At 37.3% G+C, this 26159-nt stretch overlaps 2 protein-coding genes across 2 annotated transcripts; both read left to right on the plus strand.

The window, feature by feature from the left end:
* The first annotated feature begins 4130 nt into the window (after window positions 1-4130).
* On the plus strand, window positions 4131-5989 carry LOC146486151 (uncharacterized). The gene has a single exon (XM_085095864.1). The coding sequence runs from the start codon at window positions 4565-4567 to the stop codon at window positions 5987-5989; it is 1425 nt and encodes a 474-aa protein (XP_084951990.1). The 5' UTR covers window positions 4131-4564.
* A 2799-nt stretch (window positions 5990-8788) lies between these two features.
* LOC146486152 (DNA repair protein Ku70-like) lies at window positions 8789-26154 on the plus strand. The gene is made up of 23 exons (XM_085098782.1): window positions 8789-8875; window positions 8958-9106; window positions 10195-10296; window positions 11209-11283; window positions 12224-12271; window positions 12368-12422; window positions 13203-13299; window positions 13959-14037; window positions 14855-14878; window positions 15511-15594; window positions 16501-16577; window positions 17451-17534; window positions 18392-18488; window positions 19204-19266; window positions 19434-19485; window positions 19816-19904; window positions 21306-21434; window positions 22481-22592; window positions 23366-23449; window positions 23572-23649; window positions 24499-24611; window positions 24840-24926; window positions 25632-26154. The coding sequence occupies exons 2-23, from the start codon at window positions 9017-9019 to the stop codon at window positions 25743-25745; spliced, it is 1833 nt and encodes a 610-aa protein (XP_084954908.1). The 5' UTR covers window positions 8789-8875; window positions 8958-9016; the 3' UTR covers window positions 25746-26154.
* Window positions 26155-26159: the final 5 nt, after the last annotated feature.

Genomic DNA, 26159 nt, shown 5'->3' on the forward strand with positions numbered 1-26159 from the left:
AGCCGTAAAAGAGCAGTAATCAATAGTGAAATACCTAGATTGAAAAATGTGAAAGTCTTAATCGTCGAATGCGAAGCCATTTGTATGCAGAGAAGGCATGGGCTCAAACAAAGCGAGGGGAAGTTTTCCAACTGAGTGAATGCAAATTTGCTATTTCCATATTAGTAAACTTCTCATATTCATATTCACGAACTGAAGACGAATTGAAATTCGCTTCATTTTGTGCAAGACATCTTGAAAGTGTTCAACGTCGACGAGGTTCAACGCATTCTTATGCTTAGCTCGTTAATTTTCTCGTTCGTCAAATGTTTTTATAAGTAATCTGCGACGAGATAAGGAACTAGAACCTCACCTGCTTCACGTCGCCAACGATATCAAAATTCAAACTTTTAACTCTCAGAATTACAAGTCGCAAATTAAATCGAAAACATAGCGTTTGCGTGGCTTTGTATCTTAAACAAGCTCTGTAACGATATTAAATTTGACTCTGGCGCAACGCTTTTTTCCGCTCTGGAAACGAAACGAAAAAACTGGAATCCGTAAATACCAAAAAGTTGGGAAGAAAGACCACGACTCGTCAAAATGGCTTTCTGAAAAATTTAGCTTCGGTTGATACGACGGTTTCTTTTATCTTAATCGGGAAATTTAAATCATTGAGTGCGATAAGAAAAAAGAGGCTCTTACGAAGAAATATAAACATTACGTCTCTCGTGGTAATGTTTGCTTTTTCAGACGTAAGTTCTAACTCTTTCCCTGGTTGCGTGGAAGTTTCAAAGCTAAAATAATAATAATATTTTGCGCACGTGAATACCGTCAAGAGTGGTTATAATCCAACCACTCAAAATTTAAAATTAAATTTTCTCATAAAGTCAAATGGAAGAGATTGAAGTGTTTCCTCCTCTGGTCAAATTTATAGAAATTTCCCGCTACTTAAAATACCCACAAGTTTCCATCAACAAAAGCCGAACTCATTGTTCAGAAGAAATATTTCAGCGGAATAGAAGCTCCTAATTCTTGTTTGTGTTAAATTTTTAATGCCTTGAATGTTTTGGAAAAAGCACTTAAATATTCACTGGTTCGATAAATTCGGTAATTTTACAGTGCTTGTCTCTTAGTCTTCAATGGTAATGTTGGCAAAATTAAGAAAATAATTTTTGCCTGTTAAATTTCTGGAGTCGGTTTCCATGAGATTTTCCGTCAGAAAATACAAGCTACAAAAATAGATTAGTGGGCTATCGCAGAACGGACACAAATAGCTGTACGTACCTTAATTTAGGTTCGCCTAGGGCGATAATGAAAGCAAGAAAAGAGATTGTCTTGCAGGATGTAAAAAATATATAGAAACTGGAGACGTAAAAGTAAATAAGATCCCGAAACAGAGATTGTATTAATAAATGAAAATATTCGCGAATGCAGGCAACCAAGTTTGATACTTCTTTTCAAAGCTTGTAGAAGAAGAGTCACAAAATTCTGCTGTGTCGACCAGATGTTTCTTTTTTTGGTCGTGTTTTCAATATCATTGTTTTCACTTTGTCCTACCAGCTTAAACGAGAGATACCCCGTAGTTTTAATCTTGTTCCAACTTTGTTCATAATTGACCACAGTTCTTGTCAGCTAGCGCAGGCGAATATTTCAAGCGCGATAATGTTTAGCCAGTCAGCGATTATAGTCTTCAAGTTTATGCGAGAATTTTTCGCAAACTCGCTTCTTAAATTGTCTAGGAAATAACTTGAGACTATAATTCGAACGAGAATGAATATTAGGAGGGTAGACATTGTGGCTAATGTGGATGTGCGATTTCAACAAGGCAGATACGAAACTGGACGTCTTTTGAATCTACCTGAAAGAATATTTGGTTAATATTTATTTGCGGGGACACGCCTAAATCCAAATCAATAAAACATGATTGAATCCTCGTTGAAAATTTCCAAATCTGTTCATTCAATCTCATTCTGTAAAAGAGAGCAACTACAGCGCCAGGAAAAACAAGACAGAAAATTCTAAAGGTTTTTCGGCTGTAAAGTTTGTAGAACTCGCATAAGCCTGAATTTAAAATCTTGTTTTATAAGATACCATCTTTTCATGGTCGATTTACGATTATTGACAGGGGATAAACAGGGAAAATCAAAACAAGGAAACAATACGAAATCAAGCGTTATGTCGGGAAAGTGATGGAATTTGGAAAAGCAACACAGGGTATAATTCAAACGCTTTTTGACGAAGGCGTTTAATGATGTCACACGTTATAACAAGATCAAGTGAAAAACAAGGAAATAAGATTTTATTATCTTGGAGTAAAACTTTGAAGTTAAACCCCTGTAGCTGAAGCCACATCGCTTGACGTCCTGCGGATATTTTAATGAAATGCTTAAAAAAATTTCTCGGGTGACTAATGAGAAATTGGGCGCGCTCGTCTCATTAGGGTACAAGACCTGATAATCTTTCGATGAATTGCGGCTGTAAACCAAGTTTATCTCTACTTGAAAACGGGAAAACACTTTAAAAATTTGTTGCTTTTGACAAGTCATTAATTTTTGGGGGGCAAGTTGTAAATTTAATCGATAAAATAAACGATAATTTCGAAAGCTGACAAAGATTTCAAAAATAATAGCTATTTGCGGTTAGAAGAACTTACTTACACATTCCACGAAACTGCTCCAATTAATGGGCTGTAAATTAAAACGAATTAGATTTTACATCTTTTGTGTCAGTACTCAGTCGCTGGACTCAGAAAACCAAATTTCATTAGTAATTTGTTCTGTCTACTCGACCAAAGACCAATTTCAGTTACTCCGACAAGTTTCTGAAGGACTATAAGTGATTCACTGGTATTTATTAGTATTATTATTAAATAAACACCGTGACTACAAACAACCAAAAAGAAAAAACAACAAAAAGGGTTGAAGAAAAAACTGAAAAATAAAACAAGCTACCAAGAAGGATGATAAATTGCAACCTGAGAAAAAATCTTCAACTTACACAAGTTTATTCTCTATATTCAGCAAGTTTTATTTCTTTACGAAACTTTGCCAAAATCACGGCCAACGTATTTTATCTGAACTAGGTTAAACCTTATACTGATTCACAAGCGGACAGTATGGGTCAAGATAAGGTTTCAAAGCTTCGATTCTAGTTAACTTTCAAAATCAACTCGGTTATTTTCGTTTATTTTTAGAATTTGATTGAAATCTCGACGAATTTCTAGTGATTTGAGACAAGTTTAATCACTTGTAATCTCAAATTGTAACCTACCATCCAAGGCTTCTTCTCCAACTCTTTCGCCCGCTAAGTTAATAATACAAATCGATTTTTCTTCCAGCTGTACAAGAAATCTAGCTAGAACTGCACTTTGGTTCGCGAAAATGACTCCCACACGGGGTTATTTCGTGTTATTAAGGTAGATAACGATAAGAGTGAAATTGGTCTGACAGAATTGTTTTTCATTTTTATCTCAACTTGAGTAAAAACAGCAAAAGTTTTTAAATTTTTCCTACATTTTTCATTTCTAGCTTGTCATAATTCGAAAACCATCTTTCACAGCCACTGCGATCTACTTCATCTAAATTAACAATATTTTTTCAACCGGAGGGCAATTTCTCTGAGATATAATTTCGCACAGCTTATAAATTTAAAAATAAATAGTCTTGAAATCGTGACCACAAACTATATCACTGGTTGTGCAAATATATTGTTATTTAAATTTGCTGTTACAAAGGAAGAAAATTTCGTTTAATTAAAGCTCAGAGACTTTTGTTTTGAATCCTTACATCCTGATTTTAAATTCTGTGCTGGTAATGAATAAAAACACCTCACTGAGAACCTCGTTCGCAGGCACTTCCTCTCGTGACGTAAACAACGGGGAGTGCGGAGCCTGATGGGAAGGAGGAAAATTGCGTTTAAGTAATCGACACTGTCTAATCAATTCCTGAACTTTTTTAATACATCACAAAATAATTTAGCGAGCTCATAACTAGCAAAAACCTTATCAGGATTGAGATCTCAAAGTGACTTTTCTTATTTTTCGTTTGACCGCATTTAAATACAGCCCTAGGTGCAAATCGTTAGGTCCAAACGCTTCGCGCCCCGGCGAATGTCTCGTGTTCTTGACTTCGGATGGCTGTAGGTGTAAATGTGCTACATCTAAAATTGACTTAAATAATCAAAATGTGTCTTTTCGAACCGAAAACGTTTTGAAAGAAATTGCTTCGCTTTGTTAGCAGCTTTTCGAGCCTGGAAAAATTTCTCACCTTTTTATGGAAATTTTCAGTTTACATCTTAGGTTTTGCGCGAGACCTTAGCGAGGCAGATTTCACATGTGTATACCTTACAATTGGTTAGTAGTCGTTGCTATGAGGCCGAATTAATACTGACGGTATTTAGAATTCACAAGCTAGATATCGAATGTTATAGACTTACGCGTTTATTACGGGTCCCATACTGTGTATTATTCAACGATTGGATTACCATTGGCAGGTGGAATCAAAACAAAATTTGCAAATGGAATCCTTGATTAAGATAACAGTTGTACTCCGTCAACAAACTCTAACACCACTTGAAAACTGACATGGATTGGAAAATATTTCCTCCAACGCAAACCAGCATTTTTAACCAACAACTTTCGCAGAGGACGCGGGTTTCTTTGGACAAACTTGTCCATAATCTCGATGCACTACTAAAAAGAGACCGGGCAGATTGTTTAACAAAGCAACTTAACGGTCTACTTGAAAGCAACGCAAGAATATATCAAGTGAGGCCGAGGTTTGGAAGACTCCGGCAAACACCAGGGACCTATGTTTTGGCAAGAAAAACGGGAAACACGGTAAAATGTAATACGGTTGAAGAAGGCTACTACAGGCAGCCTGCTCTTGGTGCAGGGAATAAAAAAACACTGACATTACAATCCAAAACAAACCGTTCTCAGTGTCATAAGTCAAGGAGTACAGCTCATAGAGAATTGCTTTTCAAGGAAGAACCAGAAACTCCACCTCAACTGTGTCCGAAATTTTCAAGTGGTAAAGGCAAAAATAAAATGACTCTTCAGTCGAATTCAGAGGATCTGCGTTGTGAAGGAGGCTTGTTGCCTAGCAACGGATGGTGGCAAAACCAGGGCTCCAGTGATTCCGAAACAGAAACTGAGGCGGGCATTGAAGAAACCGATCGCAGTGCAAGTTTGAGTTCTGAGATAAAAAGCGATGAATTTCCACAGCCTTGTTTAGCAAGCGATGGCCGCGAAAGTGGCCAACTCTCTTTATGCGGCTCAGAATTTTCAGAAGAAAATTGTCACAATTGCGCAACAGTGCCAGTAAGGGCGAGCTCTTGTCCCAAGCAAAACGGTATAAAGAAACCTTGCAACTTCTTCCACTTGACGAGCAGAGAGACATGTTTGGTACTTAGTCCTTCACAAACTACTCCGATTCCTGGGGACAAAACCTGTCAAACCCCTTCAGAAGATAAGTCTCTGTTATGTTCCAGTGAATCGCTGAGCCTCGGCTCCGATGCGGTCAAATTTGACGATGATTTGAAACTAGCTTACGGCGAACTACTCCAACATCGCCCTTATACGACAAGCCGAATAAATTATAATAAATTAGTAACAACTGGGTATAATTATCCGGTTCCGAACAGGGGACGCATACAAGAAAATGGTAACGATGCTGTGAAAAGCCTTGAAAATCGTGACAAATTACGATGTGTTCTGCCTAAAATGAATTTCGGCAAGGTTAACAAAATAACACCATTAGGTTTCACAGAAAAGGCCGTAAATGTTATAAGACGATCGAACACGGCCTATGTGCCTGTGAAATTGAGACTTAAGCACAGAAGCAAATGCTCTGTAAAATTTAAGGGTGAGGTGAAGGAAGACAGCGGCGCAGATGAGAGAGTTTTACCAACAACTTTAACCAAGTCAGCGGATGTCTCGTATTCCATTATGTCTTCATATATGGCGAATGTAGTGTGGTCAGTAATGGATGACGAGAAAGTGTTGTGATACCATCATTCGGGGCTGATCATTCCACGTTTTCATTAAAATAAAATCAGACTGAAATAAAATAATTGCAGATTTTAAAATTGTATAGTGTAATGCGTGAGAGATCAATAGGCAGGAAATATACTACAAAATCATGAAAATGCACACCTTAATCTTGGAAGAATTCCTTGAAGTTTGTATTCTTGTGATTGTCTTGTGTCGGCCATATATTTTCCTGTATTTTTTTCCCGCAAACTATTTTTAGTAGCAGTTCACGGCTGGTTCGCTTTACAGACAAATGTTTTGAAAGTTCAAAACACGACTGGACGCTTTCTGGCACAGTTACATCCCTCCAATTTTTTTTCTTAAAATCCTTTTCCTAGTGTTAAAAGTTTCCAATTCATGAATTTTTCAGCAGCGATGTTTTATGAAAATTATTTGGCATCGGATTTCCATACAAACACTGTTATTTCAAGCCTGTTTGCCCACTCGTCAAAATGGCTTCGAAAACCGTGATAAGGCCTATTCAAATCAGCGGACATAAAAGAATACATTTTTGGCGAAAAAAACGCTCCGTCTTCTTGATGTCTTCTTGATGTCTCGGGAGACCAGGCCCGTAGCAGGGGGAGAGGCAAGGGGGGCTTGAGCCCCCCTAGAATTTTTGGAAGTTAAAAAACAATCTGCCTAAAAATAAATAATTAAACCAAATTAATGGGAAGCAATCAGCCTTGAATTTGACGCTGCAAGTCCCTTTTCATAACCTTTAAAAAGTTGTTTACTACCTGTCAGTTTCCTTGGCTAACAGTTTGTTTTCATATACAACAGCAACAAAGGCACTCCTACCTTGTGAATCGGAAATAAGAACCAAAATGGATCGAAATCAACTAATCTCAAGCCGTAAAAGCTATTGAAATAAACTACAGTCAACTCTCTCATAGCGACCACTTCTCGTAGGCGACCACCTCCCGTAAGCGACCACTTTGTAAACAACCGTTTTGTTTCTCAGTTAAATACTGTTTCAAGAGCTCTCTCGTAAGCGACCACCACTCAAATTTCTTCCTTGAAGAGACCGCGACCACTTTTTAGGCCAGAAATTACACCTATTCTTTTGTTTTCTGTTTCCGGTAAGCGACCACCCAACATAATCACGTATGATCGTTAGTAAATCATTACTTAGAAGTGACAAAAGTTCAATTTTTAACGACGCTACCCCGGACTGCTGACAGATCCTGCGTATACTTGCAGCATTTTCGTTGTACGGTTCCTTGCAGATTGTTTGTTTTTATGTTTTGGACCGTAGATCTTTTCAGATACGATATGCTGTAGTTCCTTTTTAACACGGTTTGGCCATGTACTTGTGAAGGAAAGTTTTGATTTTCTGCTGATTCTCGGTTTGGTCTCTATCATGTCGCTGTCGTGTTAAGTTTTCTACGCAGTCCGATGAGCCTTGCAGAAATTTGTGACAGATAACAGTTTACAGACAGAGAAGATGGCTATAATTAGATCTGTAGGTAAACGGGACAGATCTGTTCCGAATTGTTATACAAAGTTTCTTCAGAAGAATGAATAGATGTGAAGAAATCAAATAAATTAGTTTCTATTTGCCTAATTTTAGCTGCTACGGTAAAATTTTTATGTAATTAACTAATCGATCCAGTATTACGCTTATTTTGTTGATCTTTCCCGTAAGCGACCACCTTCCAGTAAGCGACCACTTTGTCGTACACCAAGGGTGGTCGCTTACGAGAGAGTTGACTTGTTTTCTAAGACATCGATCATTTATAGCAATACAAATGTCCCACAATGCTCCCACAGTCAGATTCTTACTGCCCGGTTCAAGCCAAATTTTAAAAGAGAAAGAAAAATTTGTCGTCATTTGGTTACGTCCTCCTTCAAACGTAAAATTAGGAAATTTCACATGGTAGTCCACGTAAAAGAAACGGCAAAAAATGTACCAAAAAGTGTGACTGATGCAGGTGCAAAGTTATTGTTTTACTTACTAAATCTACTTTTTTTGTTTTGTTTTGCTTTCTTATGTTCTCGTTGCATCTTAAACTCCCTAATCAGTCCGTGTTTTGAGTGACGGGGGGGGGGGGGGGTAGTTTTGTTTAACTATTTTGCTAAGCCCCCTCAGTTGTTTTAGCCTTGGTACGGGCCTGGAGACATGCCTTTCTCCTTATCAAACATTTTGTTGTTTTCGACATATCAAAAACCTTAAGTACGACATTTTAAAAATGAAAAAAGTCCCGTATAATGTGTTTTTAGGACGCGTTTAATTTCGTTTCATTGACCGTATTCCAGAATAAGAATAAGCGGAATAGCTGTTAGATTTCTCTTTTAAAGTAAATATGGGAGTACATTTCTGCAAACTTTCGCTGACTCATGACAATTTAAGAACGATTTTGTACTTCATTAACTCCAGAAACCTCTTATGAGGGATTCCTTGTCATCTTGTATGTATTTTTCATATTTCGGAATAGGGTCAATCGAACACACCCTAAGTTAGTTCCGCAAATTATTGTTATTTATGATTCTCTAGAAATCCGCTGACCCGAGATCCGAGATGTAATATCATTCATTTAATGAACGAGGTTACATCAAATAAACAAGTGAAGTGAAGTGGAGCGAAGTCGCGTTTTAAAGTAAGATTACAACAAACTTTATGTGTCTCAGCATTCTCTAAAACTTTGATTGCTTACTGTAAAAAATAATTGATTAATCAATACAAATAATCTCAAGCGCCCTTTGATGAAGTCCCGCCCCTCTGCCCTCTGGACGCCTGGGATGGCATACATGAAGAATATCCCACTTGGTATTTGAGGAGAACTGGGAAAGAGGTATGGCGGATAAGGCGGGAAGAGTGGATGAATGATATTTTTTCAGCCAAAGCATCAAAGTTTGCGGAGTGTAAGACACTTTTAATATATTTGAAGTTAGTTGATGACTTAAATTTGTTGTGGTGAGGTAGGTGCATGCAAATCTTTCGCAGATTTGAGCCACTAAGACTACAGCTGTGAAGTTTCCACAAATCGCAGTGATCAGCAAAATATGTCGGACTGGTCTTCAACTTTCTGGGGAAGTACTGCAGGGCTGTTTGGCGAGGAGGATGAAGGGGATACTTTTGATCCAGATCAACAAGTTAGTGTGCACCAGAATTTTCAACTTATTAACACACAAATGTTTCAAAGATGTTTCAAATGTCGCTTTTCAAAGATACCGACATAAATTAAATGCCCCCTCAGAAATAACTCTTAAAGACCCCCTCCCTCCCCCTCAGATTTCCCAGTCCCTCAGTTGGGGGGGGGGGGGGGGTGTAGATATTAAATGGAATTGCCCATTCTCAGTGATGTGTGCATCGACTGCATCCGCCAAATCCATCGATCTGTAGATGTTGTCATAATCTGAATCTGCGGAACTTAAGCTTAAACGCAAATCCCCTCACATGTGTAGCGTATTGAAAATATTCCAGTTTCATTGGAAGAGAAATCATTAAGAGGAGAAACAAGCACATGCACTGCACCCATCAACAGTTTGTCCAGTATGTTCACAATCTTGATAAATTGGTTTCAAATACGGCGAGTCTTTCATGAACGATTTCAGCTTTCAACCATAAGAAACAATGTCAATCAGTAAAAGCTCCTTACAAAAAACTCTGAAGAATTACGAAGGATGAAATCCACGATCCGAACAAAACAATAAGCAAAATCCAAAATCCAGTCCAAAACCTGCAAAAATTGTTATCCCACTGCATTTGCAGGATGCTAAATCTATACTCCCAACTTTTTTTTGCCAAATCTGCTAATCTGCAAATCTACCAGGGCAACCATAGAATGCAGGGCCACATTTCGAGAGTTAACTTCAGAAATTCGACAAATCGATAGCAGTGTTCTATGGTCTGTACTCTTATAGACCATAAAATGACGCCATAAAATGTTCACTACTTGGCAGTGAAATCACTCGCCTGCAGCTTGTGGTTCCACTTGAGTTTTCAACATTTTATGACGTCATTTTATGGTCTCTATTTACCTCACTGTTTTTTCTGTATTTCATATGGCACTAGTTGGGAGAATTTCTTTAGATATCAAGACACACACTTTTGGTGATGATTTGGTTTATTCTTGTTACCTGTATGTTTGATCAAGTAGGGACATTATAAGGAGAAATTAGATGTTTGTCGCTATTGGGACCAAGAGGTTAAACTGTTATTTTTGTCTTTTATATAACAGACTCGTTGGGACAACAAAGATAGCCTAATTTTGGTGATTGACTGCTCAAGGGCGATGTTTCAGCAAACAAGAGGAGAAATTCCTTTTCAGCTGTGCATAAAGGTTTGTGATGAGTACTTTCAAACTTAGCCAAAGTTTTTAGTGTCACTTTATTACGCGATGAAACAATGTAAAATATAAATTTCATTGTCATAAATATACTCTCCTGCCTAGATATGAGTAGGGTTGCTAATTTGTCAGAAACATAAATTTGAAACATTTGGGAACTTCTATTAGCATTCAGCTTACTTCTTATTTCAATGTGTTAGGTCAAGGGAGGAAGAGAACCGGTGCCACTTTTCCTCACTTTGCAGCCAGTAGCTGAACTGGGGAGAAACCAGAGATGAGATGTCAGACATCAGCGTATATACTTGGCACCTCTGGCTGGTGCCTCAGTCCATATATAATTTGACAATAACTGTCAAAATTCTCGCACACTGATTGGCTCATAGCTTTTGTCTATAAGAGTACAGACAATAAAAGTGACATCAGATGTAATGCGCTTGCTTTCTCAATGGAAAATAAAGCTAATTCCGCTCATACTTTTCCATGTTATTATATAAAACAAATCTATGGCAGTTTTCTATAATCTATACTCTTATCAACCATAAAATGACGCCATAAAATGTTCAAAACTTGGCAGTGAAACCACTCGCCTGCAGCTCACGGTTCCACTTGAGTTTTAAACATTTTATGACATCATTTTATGGTCTATAAGAGTATAGCCCATAGAAAACTGCTGTTGATTTGTTAATCTCGCCTTACTCACCCACACCAATAATGACACAAGCCAGGTAGAACATGACACTGGGAACTCCATACCCTTTTCAAGCAGCACCATGGAGTAGGTTCTTTTACATCCCCTCTGTCTCTTAGCAATATCCCTTAATTTTATGGTGGAGCAGTTAGCGTTCTCTCCAGAAACAGTCCTTTTCACAAATATGTTATTATTTTTCTTCTCACCTTTGTTTTTAGTGTGCTGTCAGTGTACTAAAGAACAAAATCATTAGCAGTGACAAAGACTTAATAGGCCTGGTTTTCTTTGGAACTGTAAGTATATCAAAATTTGGAATTGAATGCCAATAACCCAACAGTAACTAGAAGGGGAAACAAAACTGATTTAACAAGTTCAAGTAACAACAACAACAACAATCTTTATTTATACAATAATTTTCGCTACACACTGTTAACATAAGCTCGTCAAAGTATCAGGTGAAATGAACACGTAAAGTTGACCTGGCTTTAAGTGAGAAGTGTAAGCTAACTTAGGCTCAGATTATTGAGATTTCAATTGTTGTGTAAAATTTTGCTTAATATAATTTAAAGTGGTTTTTAATAATAGTTCACATTTTGCCTCTGTGATCTTTATCATTGCGCACTTTCTCAACCTATAAGAAGCAAAACCAAACCTTACTGTGACTTGCCTGTCACACTTTCCTGCACGTGGCGCCGGTTACATTTATTTGCTTAAAGTTCTAACTGCATCAAATTGTACTGTTTGGATCTGTTGTGATAAATTGGCCAAAGTAATTAATTTGACTTTGGTTTTACAAGACTCAATTGAAAACTTTCTAATTCAGAATGCCGTAAGCGAGATAAACCATACTCAAGAGAAACAAGTTTTTGTTTAACCCTTTAAGCCCTAACAGTGATCAGCATGAAGTTTCTCCTTGAATTAGATCAATGCTTATTCTGAAACCCTGAGGTCATGAGACTTACATTTAAAGAACTTCTCCACAGCACCTTTGGAAGAAAAGTAAGAAAAGTATGGAGACAAGATAGGAGAATTTGTTCTTTGATATTAGGGGATAAAGGGTTAAGATAGCAAGAGGTCCAAGACAATTGGTGTTTGAGATGAGGGGAGTCTAATGTAGGCCATCGCCCAGGCTAATCTCATCCCAAGCTTTCTTTCTCTTGAGCTAAGGGAAGCCTGAGGGCAAGATTACATGCAGATCATTTATTGATTTCACTTTATCTTTTAAATTCTTAGGATAAGAGCAAAAATCCAAGTGATTTCAAACAAGTTTATGTATACCAGGTAATAGCTTTGAAAACTACATGCTTGAAATAATGAATTTGCAGCTCAATTTGCCAAAGACTGCTTGAAAATGATTATAATATGTTCTGTATACAGGAGTTAGATTTCCCAGATGCCAAGCGTATACTTGATCTTGAAAAATTTCTTGAAGGTAAGAACTGCAAAAATTGGCTTAAAAATGCACCTGACTGTATTTTATGCATTTTAATTTATCTATGTAAAGCATTTTAACCATATTTAACTGTACATTTTCTTGCCAATGTAATACAAGCATTGAAACACAAAACACTGCATTTTTTTCCTCCCACAAAGAGACACTTCTTGTTGGGAGGCATTCAAATGTGTTTCCAAATGTGTCCATTTGTGAGAGTTTTGACAATGCTATAGTAAGTATGGTATGCTGTGCTATGCTGTGCTATTCCAAGGCTGGCATTGAGTTTCACACCCACAGCAAGCCAAGCTTGTTGTTTTGTGAGTTAAATGAACAGCCCTTAATTATCGCTCTGGGATGTTGATCTATATGCCAACAAGAATCTGCTGAGTTTAGTGTCCACTGTACCTTCCGATCCTTCCAATTTTTTCATCCCATCCTTGTCGCCAAATGAAGTGTTTTCACGGGAGGACGTCTGGACCAATACAACAGACGAACAAGCAAATACTAACAGGCAGCCATGCGCTCAACTCAACTGTATTTTTCCATAATCTGCAATTCACTAACATTTGTCACCTGATGTCACACAATACACTACAACAATATTATTTTTATTGTACTGTTAGTACTATTCTGTACTGCAATGCACTACACTGCATGCCCATGTACTGCATTGGGCACAGTGCAGTGTACACAGTTCACTGTACTGTTCTACACTATACATGTAGATGGACAAGGTGTTCTTCATTCTTGTCAAGTTTGACTCGATGTTTATTTCAGATGACAGCTGTGATAATTTTGCAACCAAATTTGGACACAACAGTGGATATTCTTTGAATGATGTTCTGTGGACATGTTCAAACATTTTCTCCAAGAGGTAATGCTTGTTCTACTACACATACTCCTATGAGTTGTATAGTTTACTGTAATAATTTAAAAAATAATATACTCTTAAATCAAAATCAAATAAAAAAAAGTAGCTGCTCTGTTGATTTTTCTATTTCGTGTCAGTGCTTTTGTTTGCTTGTAACTTTTTTTGTTTTTCTTTTCTATTTTTGTTTTGTTTTAATGTGGCCCAGGTTCGATTCCGGCTCTCGACGTCATATGTGGGTTGAGTTTGTTGTTGGTTCTTGTCCCTGCTCTGAGGGTTTTTCTCTGGGTACTCCGGTTTTCCTCCCTCCACAAAAACTGACATTTCCAAATTCCAATTCAACCCGGAAACAGTGGATGGAAGAGCCACCCCGTGGAATCCACAAAAATTCCTATTTTTTTTTTTCAAGATATTTGTTACAAGAGCCTCAGACTTTCATTGTGCAGTTCCAGAAAAAATCCATACCCTCCCCATGGAAGGTTATTGGAAATTCCTAGGGGGAGGGGGATCTTAAAAGTCAAAATTTTAGAAGCAATGTATGAAGCTTAACTGGAATTTCCTGGGGGGACAGGGGGTGCAAAACAAAAAACCTTCCGTGGGGGGAGTATGGATATTTTCTGGAACTGCACATTAGCAGTCTTAAATTTACTGTACTCATGTTTTAGTTCTCAGAAGATTGGACACAAGAGAGTCATGTTGTTTACAAACAATGACAATCCGCATGCTGATGACCCTGCCCTTCAAGTAAGATTATTATTTTGTATCTTTGGAGATGTTTCCTTTGCACCTGTGTTCTGTTTATAAAAAATAAGGAAAGTTACAAAGATGTAAGTGATTATGAGGTTGTACCCTGTACCTCTCTCACCGTTTAAGCCCTAACAGTGATCAGTGTCAAATTTCTCCTTGTAATGTCAATGCTTATTCAAACCCTGAGGACATGAGAATTAATGATATGATCACCCAAGGTGAATTTTCTTGATAATTTAATAACTCCTCAGTACCTTTATAAGAAAAGTATGGGGACAAGATAGGAGAATTTGATCTTTGATATTAGGGTTAAAGATTGTTGTCACTTTGTTTTCCTAATCCTTATATGCAACTGGGACCCATGCCAAACCCAACCACAATTGACCCTCTATTGACTGATATGTGAATTTAAAAACATTCAAATTGAGCAAAAATGCAGCAAAAAAATTCTGTGGAAGCACAAGAAAGAATACGAATAACCTTACACGTTACAATAAACTCAGAGCCTAACAAGCATCCCAAGAATGACACTAACACTGAAAATTGTACAGCTAGACTAGAAGGGTGGGTGGGTGTGTTGGAGGCCAGTCGGGCAGTGGTGAACAGCAACAAGAAAACTGACGACTTTAACAAACCATGTGACCTAGACCCCCCACGTTCTAGCACCCGCAGGCTCGCAGCAGTGTGTGAGAGAAATGTTTTCCATTTCTTTCAATCCTTAGCTAGTAGTAAACAACCCTAAGCTGCTTTTAGAAGATAGTGTATTTGTAGGTAAAAGACTTCTTTTTTTCTTTATTTTGTCTTTTTATTTCAGAGGCAGGCCAAGACAAAATCTAGGGTAAGTTTAACTTCTGTAAAGCTTTTGTCATTAAGTCATGATGATGAAACAGACAAACTTTTATGTTTTGCTTGTAGGAAGTTGTGTGATCACACCCACTCTGTGTGCGATGTCATCCCCACAGACTGTTGGAGTGATACACTGTAATTAGCAGGACGTTAGGGATGCACCATTAGAAATGTGAAGGGGGGTAGGGGGGGGGGGGAGTCCATAAACAGGAAAAAAACTCGCTGTTTAAGAAATGAGCCCAAAAAAGTGGAAAATCAGCCTACGTCCTATGCCTCCGATCCATAAGTTAATTATATGAAATGTCATTGTGCAGTTCCAGAAAAAATCCGTACCCCCCCTAAGGGATTTTTTTTTTGCACCCCCTTCCCCCAGGAAATTCCAGTTAAGCTTCATCCTTTGCTTCTAAAATTTTGGCTTTTTTAATTTTGTCAAAGAACAAAAATGTCAATTTTAGCTTTTAAGAACATCTCCCCCTCCCCCCCCCCCCCCCACCCCAAGGAATTTCTCATGACCTTCCATGGTGTGGGTATGAATTTTTTCTGGGATTGCAAATTGTTGCTGACTGTGGAAAAGATCATATCATTTTCATGACTAAGTTTTGAGACTGTTACTTTGTGTTACAGGACTTGAGTGAGATTGGCATTGCAATAGAATTGATGCATATTCAGCCTACTAATCGTTCCTTTGACGCAAGTATCTTTTATCAAGTAAGTTTATGGTCATTGCATAAATGAATATCAAATACAAAACTGGACTTCTTTTTTATTATAGTGAAGCACTATAATAGGAAGATGTATTAAAATAGTGATGTAGTGTGGCCTGGAGGTATTAACAAATACTTAAACTGTTAAAACAGTTAAACATCTTTTTCCTTAATGTGGAGTCCACATTCTCATTATTCAATATATAAGTTATTAGTCAACATTAGTTTATATCATCATTGTTGAACCTGCGAGATGCAGCAAGATGACCCAGCTCAACTTATCTCAGTAGTAGAACATGGAATTCCAGCTAGTATCTAGGAGGGAATGGATTCAAATATGGTCTGGAACTCAGAAAGTCAACATAGGTGGTAAAAGTTAAAGGAGAAGTATCATGGGGGTTTTCATATCTTTTGTTAAAAATGACAAAATAAGACCTTCAATCAACTGCCAAATAATTCTAGAATGACAAGAGGAAAGAAATTAACTCAATTCTTGAAAGAAACAACTTGTGGTCTGTTCTAGTGCATTCTAGAAACAAAAATGCGAGAACTTGAAAACATAATAGCCTAACATTTTTCAATTTTCAATCCATACATGCCAACTCTGTCTCTGGCCAGAGGCACTAATTTTATTGCACTGAGGTGATAATTTATAACAAATTTGACAATTATTTCGTTGTTTCTGCTGAGAAACAAACATTTTTGGGTTTTGAAATGACAGCAAATTTGTGTGATGCTTCCCCTTAAATTTGTGTTTACACAAAATTGCTTGTTTGCATCTTTTCAAGATTTCATAAGAGATCACCTGATTGGTTAAACTGTCATTCCAGGTTGTTAGACAGTGTAACATTGTATAAGGGCATAGTTGTCTCAGCACACCAAAAGGTTATTCAGTTGTTTCTTATCTTAGGATGTCATTCAAATGGATGAAGATGAAGGTGGGATTTTGCCTGATCCTGCTGAGAAGTTTGAAGAGCTGCTTTCCAGGTAAAACCAGTAAGCCATATTAAATTGTACTTAATAGGAAAGTTGTCAAAACTATTATACTCAAGCAGGACCCACCAAACCACAAAATAGATGGTGGTCTTTACCTGCACCCCACTTCCTTAACCTCAAAAGATGGTGCTTTTGTAGCATAGCCTCCCCCCCCCCCCCCATCCAGCAGTAAAAAATGACCATGAGATTCAAATCTCACTTTTCTTGTTTATTTAGCAATGCTGACTCTTGCTAGCTGAATATTTCTTTGTCAACTCAAATTTTAAAACCAATAACATTTTGTTGGTAATGTTCATGGGATAGGTGGTGTCTCCGATAACCCCCCTACCCCAGACAAGGTGGGTCCTCTTCAAACAATCTTGTTATGACCAGAGCTCCCTTAGAAGAAGGCAACATGCTGAGCGTTTAAGGTGCTGGACTTGAAATCCGGAGGTTGTAGGTTCAAGTCCTGGTCTTGTTGCTAGTTGTAGGTGTTTCTCGGTAGCACCCAGTTCATGTCGTCACTGCACTTGTAAGTAAATATAGCTGTTGCCTCCTGCCAGTTGGGATTTTTAACCATGTTCTATTCAATTTAAAATGATTTCTTTGTGAAGTTTAATGCTCGGCCCCACTACCACTTGTGCTATAAACACTGCCGAGGGTAAATAAAAGTTATTAATATTATTAACTGTTTGACAAAAAAATTTTCTTGTCTTTATACCACCATGTTTAGGTTTCATGCACAATTAAAATGTATTCACATTCGTTTATTGATCATTGACTGCCGAGTGTTGAAAAGAACAGCTTAAAGTTGTAAAATATAACAGTGAGTGTTTTAGACACTTGTTTGTATTTTTTAAACAAATTATTTCTTTTTTAAAATAGAGTACAGAGAAAAGAGCACAAGAAACGGTCTTTGGCAACCCTTCCACTGATGTTGGCCGATGGGATTGAGCTTGGCGTCTCGGTGTAAGTTTGCATATATATAAATATCCATACACCCCAATGAAGGTCATTGGAAATTTGTAGGGGGAGAGCAGGAGGGGTCTTGAAAGGCAAACTTTTATAAAGGAAAGTATGTTCAGCTTAACTGGAAATTCCAGTGGGGAGGGAGGGTTCAAACCTTCCTTTGGGGGAGGTATGGATTTTTTCTGGAGCCACACAATAAATGGCCATGCCAGGATATCTGAGTGATAAAATATTTTGTGATAAACAGTGCCCCCATGTCTAATAAAGTAACACTCTTTCTAAAAAAGAGTGAAGATTTTTTCCTATTTTTGTCACTGATGATTAATCTAAAAGTCATTTTATCCAATAAACTGTTAATGCCATCCCCATCCTATTCGGCTTAATGTCAAGATTTAAGATGTAAACGCATCTTTAATTTTGTCACATTCAGTATATGAACTTTAGAAAAGTTTAATTCTTTAATATTTGGGGGCATGGATGTTCTTCAATGCTTGTTTGAAAGACAGAATAAATGCACCTTTTAAATTATTAATGACAGCCAAGGTGGCCTCTCTTATAAGCCCTGGTGGTTTCTTGAGGTCTCCTTGCCATTACCTTGACTTGTAATTTGAATGTTTTCTTCTTTTACTTATGCAAATAAATGATGATGATGAACACACTGCATCTATTTCCAATAAAGATCACCGTTAATTATGAAAATAACCATGTTAAAAATACATTAGTTATCAAGCCTCCCAACTGATTTTTACAGTATACATCTGTAGACTGTACTACAAAGGGAAAATTATAATGTTTCTATATGAGACAGTGTAGCTGGTAGCAGGTGTGTGACTTGTTCACATTTTTTTTCTTTGTAGATATAGTCTCTGTAGATCTGCAACAAAATCGAGTTACATTAATTTGGACAGCCGCACAAATGAACAAGTTAAAACTCACACCACACATATTTGTAAGGTGAGTTTTTACATATAATATCTGGCTAGACAGACAGCTTCCTACCAAACCATATAACTCTCAAAAGTTTTCTTATTTCTGTGATATACTTAACAAATTGGCCAACATAGTGATTTTGCACTGTGCTTCCTCTTAATATTAGCTATATGACAGGATTTTGCAAGAGTCACAAAAAAAATAAGAAACTTTTGATGAATTTGTAAGTTTTGATGGAAACTGTCTTAAAATTAGAGACATTTGTCCATTGGATAGTAAACCATGTTTCAAGGTGCATAACTTGTTCTTTATTCAACTAAACACTCCAAACTTGGTCAAATGGCTAATCTTAATGTGGTCTTTCATGTGGTGTTGTCAATTTATTAATTGGATAAAATTTAAAACTCAGCCTAGTTCCCTGCTCATTCTCTGAAGGAGCAGAACATGGTTAGATTAAAAGCTAGAAGCTTGTGGAGCTATGTACATCAAACAAATATTTTTAAACCAATGGAACAAACTAAACATAAACTTCTTATTAAATATGCCAACTAGCAGGTGGGCTTATGGTTACCAGGTTGCTGTTTATAACTGCTTACAGGGACTACCCTAAAGGTAATCCAGCTTCGAGATGGTGCTCGAACCTGGGACCTCCAGATCACAAGTCCACACTTCTTACCACTCAGCCACAGTAACTTTCTTTAATTAGTAATCTCTAAAATTGGTGTTGTGTAATTTACAGGATACTGGTAGAGAACTGATGCCAACAGATATTAAACTTTATCAAATGTTTGGAGGGGAAAAAGTAAGCTGATATTTTAACATTCTATTCAAATTGACTGTGATTGTTTTCTTACAATTTTGTATATTTTACTGTTTGTATCCAAAGCATACATGTAGTTTTTCCAAAGATGGCCATGAGCTGCTTACAGTCTTCCTGTAGATGCAAACATAACTCTTTCTTTGTTTCAGGTCATCTTCGAAAAAGAAGAAGTTGGTGCCATGAAAACATTTGGTGATCCAGGTAATAACATGACACACTACCTTGATTGTAAAGTAGTTAATGCCTTAAACCTTAATATCAAAGAAGAAATTCTCCTATCTTGTTCCCAATTTTTTTGTTATAAAAGAACTGGGGAGACGTCATTAAAATATCAAGAAAATTCACCTTGGGTGATCATATCCTTAATTCTCATAACCTCAGGGGATGAATAAGCATTGACATTACAAGAAGAAATTTGATGCTGATCACTGTTAGGGCTTAGAGGGTTGTGATAATGCAATCTGATTTCCTAACCTGTCTTGTAAACATAATTGTTAGAAATGCTAAAGTTTATTTGTTTTATTAATACAGGTCTTCTGTTGATGGGATTTAAACCCAGGTCATCACTGAAGAATTATTATCATATCAGGCCTGCACAGTTCCTATATCCCAGTGAAAAGGTGGGAATAAATTTAGTGATGTTAATGTAGTAAATTTAAGCAATCATCACAACTTCATGTTACATTGTTATCATGATGATAATTTCTGTTTTTATTACTTTCCCTTTTTCGTGAACCTCCCAGGCAGATGGTAGGTTTTACTCAGAATTCCTTATCAGACTGTCCATATTTTAGCCAATCACTGTCATAAATAAATAAATGGGAATTTCAGTGGCACATCCATAGAGTGGCTATTCATCCACTGTTTCCAGGTCAAATTGGAATTTGGAAATGTTGGTTTTTGTGGAGGAGGAAAACCAGAGTACCGGGAGAAAAACCCTCAGAGCAAGGACGAGGTCCAACAACAAACTCAACCCAGATATGGTGTCAACTCTGGGAATCGAACCCGGGTCACATTGATGGGAGGCAAGTGCTCTCACCACTGCGCCATCCCTGCTCTCCAATCACTGTCATTGAATTACTGGGTTTATGTAGTAGTTTACATTATTAATTTTATTATCCTTTAAGCCCCGCGGTAGTGATTAGCATCTTACTTCTCCCAATCTTGGACTCAGAGTCCTCAGGCTCTTTGACCAGCAGTTGGTCGCCAGGAGAGACCCTGGGTTTTTATTTATTTATTTATTTATTTTGAAAAATGAAAAATCAGGTCAAATCCAGAGGAAATCCGATAGTTGTTTGAGTTAACAGGGGGTTCAAGTTAGCGGGGTTCTACTGTATGCATTTTGATCCTGGAGCTTAAATGGTTAAGCTAACCTGCCTCAACATATGTTACCTACCCAATTATTTTTATGTAAAGGCTAATAATGAAATGACCAGAAAAATAATGCAAGTAAGTCTTAAGCATTAATTTTAGCAAAATTACCTAGTTTGGGGAATTGTTTCGTTTTTGCTTGTATTGTTACCAAGGCTGTTGCCCAAGATAAAATTCAAGGAGTCCACAAGACCAACAGCTGAGAAGTTAGGAGCCCAACATGTGCAAAATATTTAGGCATCCAGAGCATTTTCTTGGGCACCCCAGGATACTGGGCTCCTGTTAGGCCAATCTCATACCCAGAGTCCTCAGGCTTTATGGTCAGCAGGTGGGTGCCAGGAGAGACTCTGAAGACTCCGAAAAAAATTATTGATTGGCTGCTCTGTAATGGCTTGCATTGTTTTACCACAGAAATCCTGCGGTAATAAAATTCCAGCACCCCAGAGTCTCTCCTGGCGACCAACTGCTGGCCAAAGAGCCTGAGGACTCTGGGTACGAGATTGCTGTTAGGAAGCAGCCTTGGTTACACTTTTAAAAGTTTTGTCCATAGACTCAGAAGGAAATGCAAAATTATATGTAATGAGTCAAAATTTGCCTCCATAAAGGGAAAAGGGAATATTGGTAAGTGTCAATTTTGTTTTCTCCGATAGAGCGTATCAGGAAGTACTACACTGTTCTCGGCACTTCTTAGCAAATGTCTTGCGAGAGAGGTGGTGCCAATATGCCGATATATTCCACGGAACAGTGCTCCGCCAAGATTTGTGGCTTTACTCCCACAGGTAATGTATCAATCATCATCATCATTATCATCATAAATGACTGTAATTTACAGAAATTGTTACAAATAACACTTTGAACCTGGTAGTTTTTGCAATAGGTTTGTATAGTAATTAAATATAACAGTACTGTAATGGTATCGCTGAGCACATTTAACAGCCTTAGTGGAGAACGTCCTTTCCAGCGGAGAGTTAGCAATACTACTAGTTTGTTCATGCTACAGGAACTGTGTTATAACCCATGAAAGACGATTGCAGTTATGTGTACACATCTTAAACAGTTTGAACTGAGATTTTTTAAATTTGGTTTTAGAATAGCCTGCGAACACAGACGTATTTCTGGCTATCGCTTCTCTCCTTTATTTTTCGGCGGAGAGAAGTGACAGCTGGAAATGTGTCTGTGTTCACAGGCTAGTTTTAGAAAGGAGGGTATGTAAAAACTTCAAGCTGAACAGGAATCAAATTAACTTGTAATATTGCTCTACCAACTGAGTTATCAAGCCAGCTATGAAACACGCAGTCGTGTTGTGAGTTCATAGTATACCTGTGGAAGATGAATATATAATTAATTTTCTTATACTTGAGTGCTCTCAGAAACTGGGTTTAGTTCTAGCTGTAATGACTGCCAATTTTTAATTAAATGTTAATTAATAAGTGGAAACACAAGTTAAAGAATACATTAAAAATGGATGGTATGAGGTGATGTAGAGGTCCTGGTACATACATGACTGCACCTCTTTCTGTCCTGAGAAGTCAATCAGTCTGGCCAGTTTTTAATAGAACTGTGTGGATGGCCGCACCCTCTTTTATTCACTCATTAACCCGTTAACCCTAAATATCAAAAAACAGATTCTCCCATCTTGTTCCCTTCCTTTTCTTATAAAAGTACTGGGGAGAAGTAATTAAAATATCTTGAAGATTCACCTTGGGTGATCATATCCTTAATTCGCATGACCTCAGGAGTTGAATAACCATTGATATTACAAGGAGAATTCGGATGCTGATCACTGTTAGGGCTTTAAGGGTTAATGTCTTTGCTTTCATCAAAGGAGGAAGAACTAGATGAACACAATGCTCAAGTTACACCTCCTGGATTCCATGTGATATTTCTCCCATTTACAGATGACCTCAGAAGACTGAAATATGAGCAAACCCCTAAAGGTAATCTTAAATAGTAAATAAACACTGTATGTGTTATTCTGACTGCGAGGACAGTAAACTTAAGTGAGACTGGTGACAACACCAGGGGAAAGTTAAATTTACTTTTCATGTAACAAAACTCAGTATAAACCCTGTAATTATAATAAATATATAACATGCAAACTCTGAAGTTGGAGGCTGAACCAAATATGGGACCGTTGTCCACTGCTATCAATCACTGTTACAGACATCTTAGAAAACAAGGAAGTTTAGCTCAGTGGGGTCAAAAGATCATGTCTGTACACCGTGATTGGCTGATTTCTATCTTTTTTGTTGGTTTATAACTGTATCTTTACAGTCTCTAGAATTGGATGTTGGCATGATTGTGATTGATGGCAATAAAAACGAATTTAAAACAATAAAATAATTTCCTGTACTCTGAGAATGCAATAAAAGTTTAAAAGTGGAATATTTTGTTCAGATCAATCGAACTCATCTGCCACAATGAAAAAATATGAATGTTAGGAAAGGTTGTGTCATGTTCATAAAGGTCTCAAGGGGGCTAAAATAGTGCCATGGATGTTGGTTAATTCAAAGCCATTGTCTCTATTCAAAGAGGGCTTTCATAACCGGATCTCAATTGTTCAATTTGTTTTGAAGTTTAGTGTTTGCAACATTGGTATTGAAAGGTGCAGTAAGATCGCTAAAACAGCATTGTATCCCCTGATTATACTGGTATTTAGCATTCCAGTAGGCACTCTTTTTGTTAATTTTTAAATTTCTTTGCTTGGCAGCTACAACAGAGCAGGTCAGTAAAGCCAAAGAAGTCATTAAAAAACTCACAACTGGATTTGACAGTTCACAGTTTGAAAATCCTTGTAAGTTTTTAATTTTCTTTGAGAATTCGTCATACTCTGTGAGGTTTAATGTGGGCTAACAAGAAACTAAAAGGATTTTCCATTTTTTTAATTAAATATACAGTTTTCCTCTTTTTTGAAAGCTTTACAGAAACATTTCAAGGCTCTTGAAGCTCTGGCTCTAGACAGAGATGAACCAGAAGAGGTTATTGACTACACAGGTAAACGAAGTAAACCCTTTTGCAGTTTATTGTTTCCATTCCTTGTGGGACATCAGGTAGTCTGTTACACATTTGCCTTGTCACGCAATGCTCCTCCTGTTTCCTGTTATTTTTGAGGGAGGAGCGTTGTGTGAGAAGCCAAATTATGCTGTGTAGGAGACCATAGAGGTCAGGCAGGTCTTCACAAATTTTCCAGAGTGTAAGGCAGTAGATTGGATAGCTACTTAAGGAGTTGAGGGCAACAAAAATGTGTCTGTGAGAGCAAGAGATGAAGGTAGCGAGCAGCAAATTGCTAGAGAGCATTACCCAGGGTAATATAGATAGTAATGATTTTTTAAAAAAAAGTACAGCAGCCTCGGTGGCAAATGGTACCCGTTTGACATATTAAAGAAAATATTTTCAATGTTTTGAGTGTGAGTGGGCATCAGCTGTTCAATATAACATTCAAAAACTCATTAATAATTCATAAGCCCATCGACCTATCAAATGGTCGATAAAACATCACGTACAGTGGTTGTAAAACCCGATAAAACCTCCTCCTTATTAGTGGGCAGTGTTTAAATTTTTTCTCGTATGCTAATTTCCAACGTTCACAAAAGCATCATTGTTATGAACTCCCTTGACACGCTTTTTCAGGAATGTTTTTGAAGCCATTCAAAAACTCGCAGCACGTGTTTATCAGGTCTAAAACCACTCGGCTGTGCCTCATGGTTTTAAATACCGATAAAACACTGCTGTTTGTGTTTTAAACATTACATAAATTCCCCTTGGTGGAATGAAACATTATTGTATAGTTTCTGTCTGTTTTAAGACTGGGTGTCCATGACCTAATTCTTCATCTATCTACAGAGCCAAAGGTGGAAGCAATCGATCGCAAGGCTGGTGAAGCTATACAGCAGTTCAAAGATGTAGTTTTTCCTGATGATTATAATCCAGCTGGAAAACCTGCAGCCAAGAGAAAGGTAACACAAAAGCAAGGTCACAATTGGGACATTCAAGGGCTTCTGAGGGTAAATTTATAATTTGGGGCCCTGCACTCCAGCAGAAGTTCCTAGGCCCCGCCACTGCCTTCCTTCAACTAACAATCCTCTACCCCCACCCCCAACTTTTTAGTTTCAAAGAAATGGTTAGAATTTTGGCACAATTCAGGAAATGCTAGTATTAATTTTGTTATTTTGTTTTTGTTTTAGGCTGGGGCTGCAGAAGGCGCTGCTGCTAAAAAAAGCAAAGCAGATGATGTAGAAATTGACATAAGAGAAGAAGCCCAGAAAGGCAGGGTGAGTAAGCAACAGCCACCAAAATGGACTATGTCACAGGGGGCAATTTTTAACGCATCATTGTTGCCTTAAAAGTTTTGTAACAGCATATGACCAACTTTTATTGCAGAAGCTATTCTGTTGCAGCATCAACACATTTGCAAGTTTTTGACTGTTCTTCAAAACCATGCAACATGTTGCCTCAACATGTTACATTAAAAGTTGTCCATGTGCTATGTTTGCATTAATCTTGTGTAACATCATCATAAAAACATTTTATCCTTGACTATCATGAAGCACTGTGAAAAGAAACAGCAAAGAATTCTAATGGCATCAGTTAAAATCATGTAATGAAAGACATTATTATTTTTGACATTTTACGTCTTGGTTTTAATGTGGAGATGTGTAGATTAGTTAAAAAAAAAAAAACAAATAAACAAAAAAAAACAAACCCCAACGTGGACAACTTTCTCAGTATCCCTACAGTGAATCATTTTAACCCTAAGCTTTAACCTCTAATGTCAAAGAACAAATTCTCCCATCTTGTCCCATACTTTTTTAACAAAAGTACTGGGCGGAAGTTATTATAGCACACAGAAATTTACCTTGAGTGGTTATATCCTTAATTCTCGTGAACCCAGGGGTTGAGCAAGCATTGATATTACCTTGAGAAGTTTGATGCTGATCACTGTTGGGCTTTTAAGGGTTAATCAACTTTTTTTTCAGCTTTCCAAGCTCACTGTTCCAGTATTGAAGGATTTTGTGAAACAAGCGGGTATCAAGTGTGGAACAAAGAAGGCTGATCTAATTGAGGCAATCAAAGACCACTTTGGAGTTTGATAAACGTTACTGACACAAGATAGAATTTTCTAGACACTCAGGTTGTGACTGAAAGATGGTATTCAAAGAAATAATATTTCATAAGCCTGCTCAATTCTCATCAGCAGCATGTGTAAATATTTTTTCATACTGTGTTATGATAACATTACACCTATGCATACCTTTGTTAAGCAATTTGTGACAGAAAATGATTAGTTAGGGTACATTTTAGTGAAACTTTATCAAAATTTTATTGCTATAGTCTTTATCATTCTGCTCTTCTGAGTAGCAACAAGGTAAAATAGGAAATGACAGACTTCAAAACTCTGTTGTTACAAATGCTAAAATTTGTTTCCTGTAAAATATTTCTACATCTGATTTCAGACATGTATAAGAAAAAGGTAGAAATAAAATAATTTCCAAAGTAAAAGCCAG

The sequence above is a fragment of the Pavona decussata genome, unplaced genomic scaffold (assembly GCF_977016875.1).
Source record: "Pavona decussata unplaced genomic scaffold, jaPavDecu1.1 SCAFFOLD_21, whole genome shotgun sequence".
NCBI classification, from domain to species: domain Eukaryota; kingdom Metazoa; phylum Cnidaria; class Anthozoa; order Scleractinia; family Agariciidae; genus Pavona; species Pavona decussata.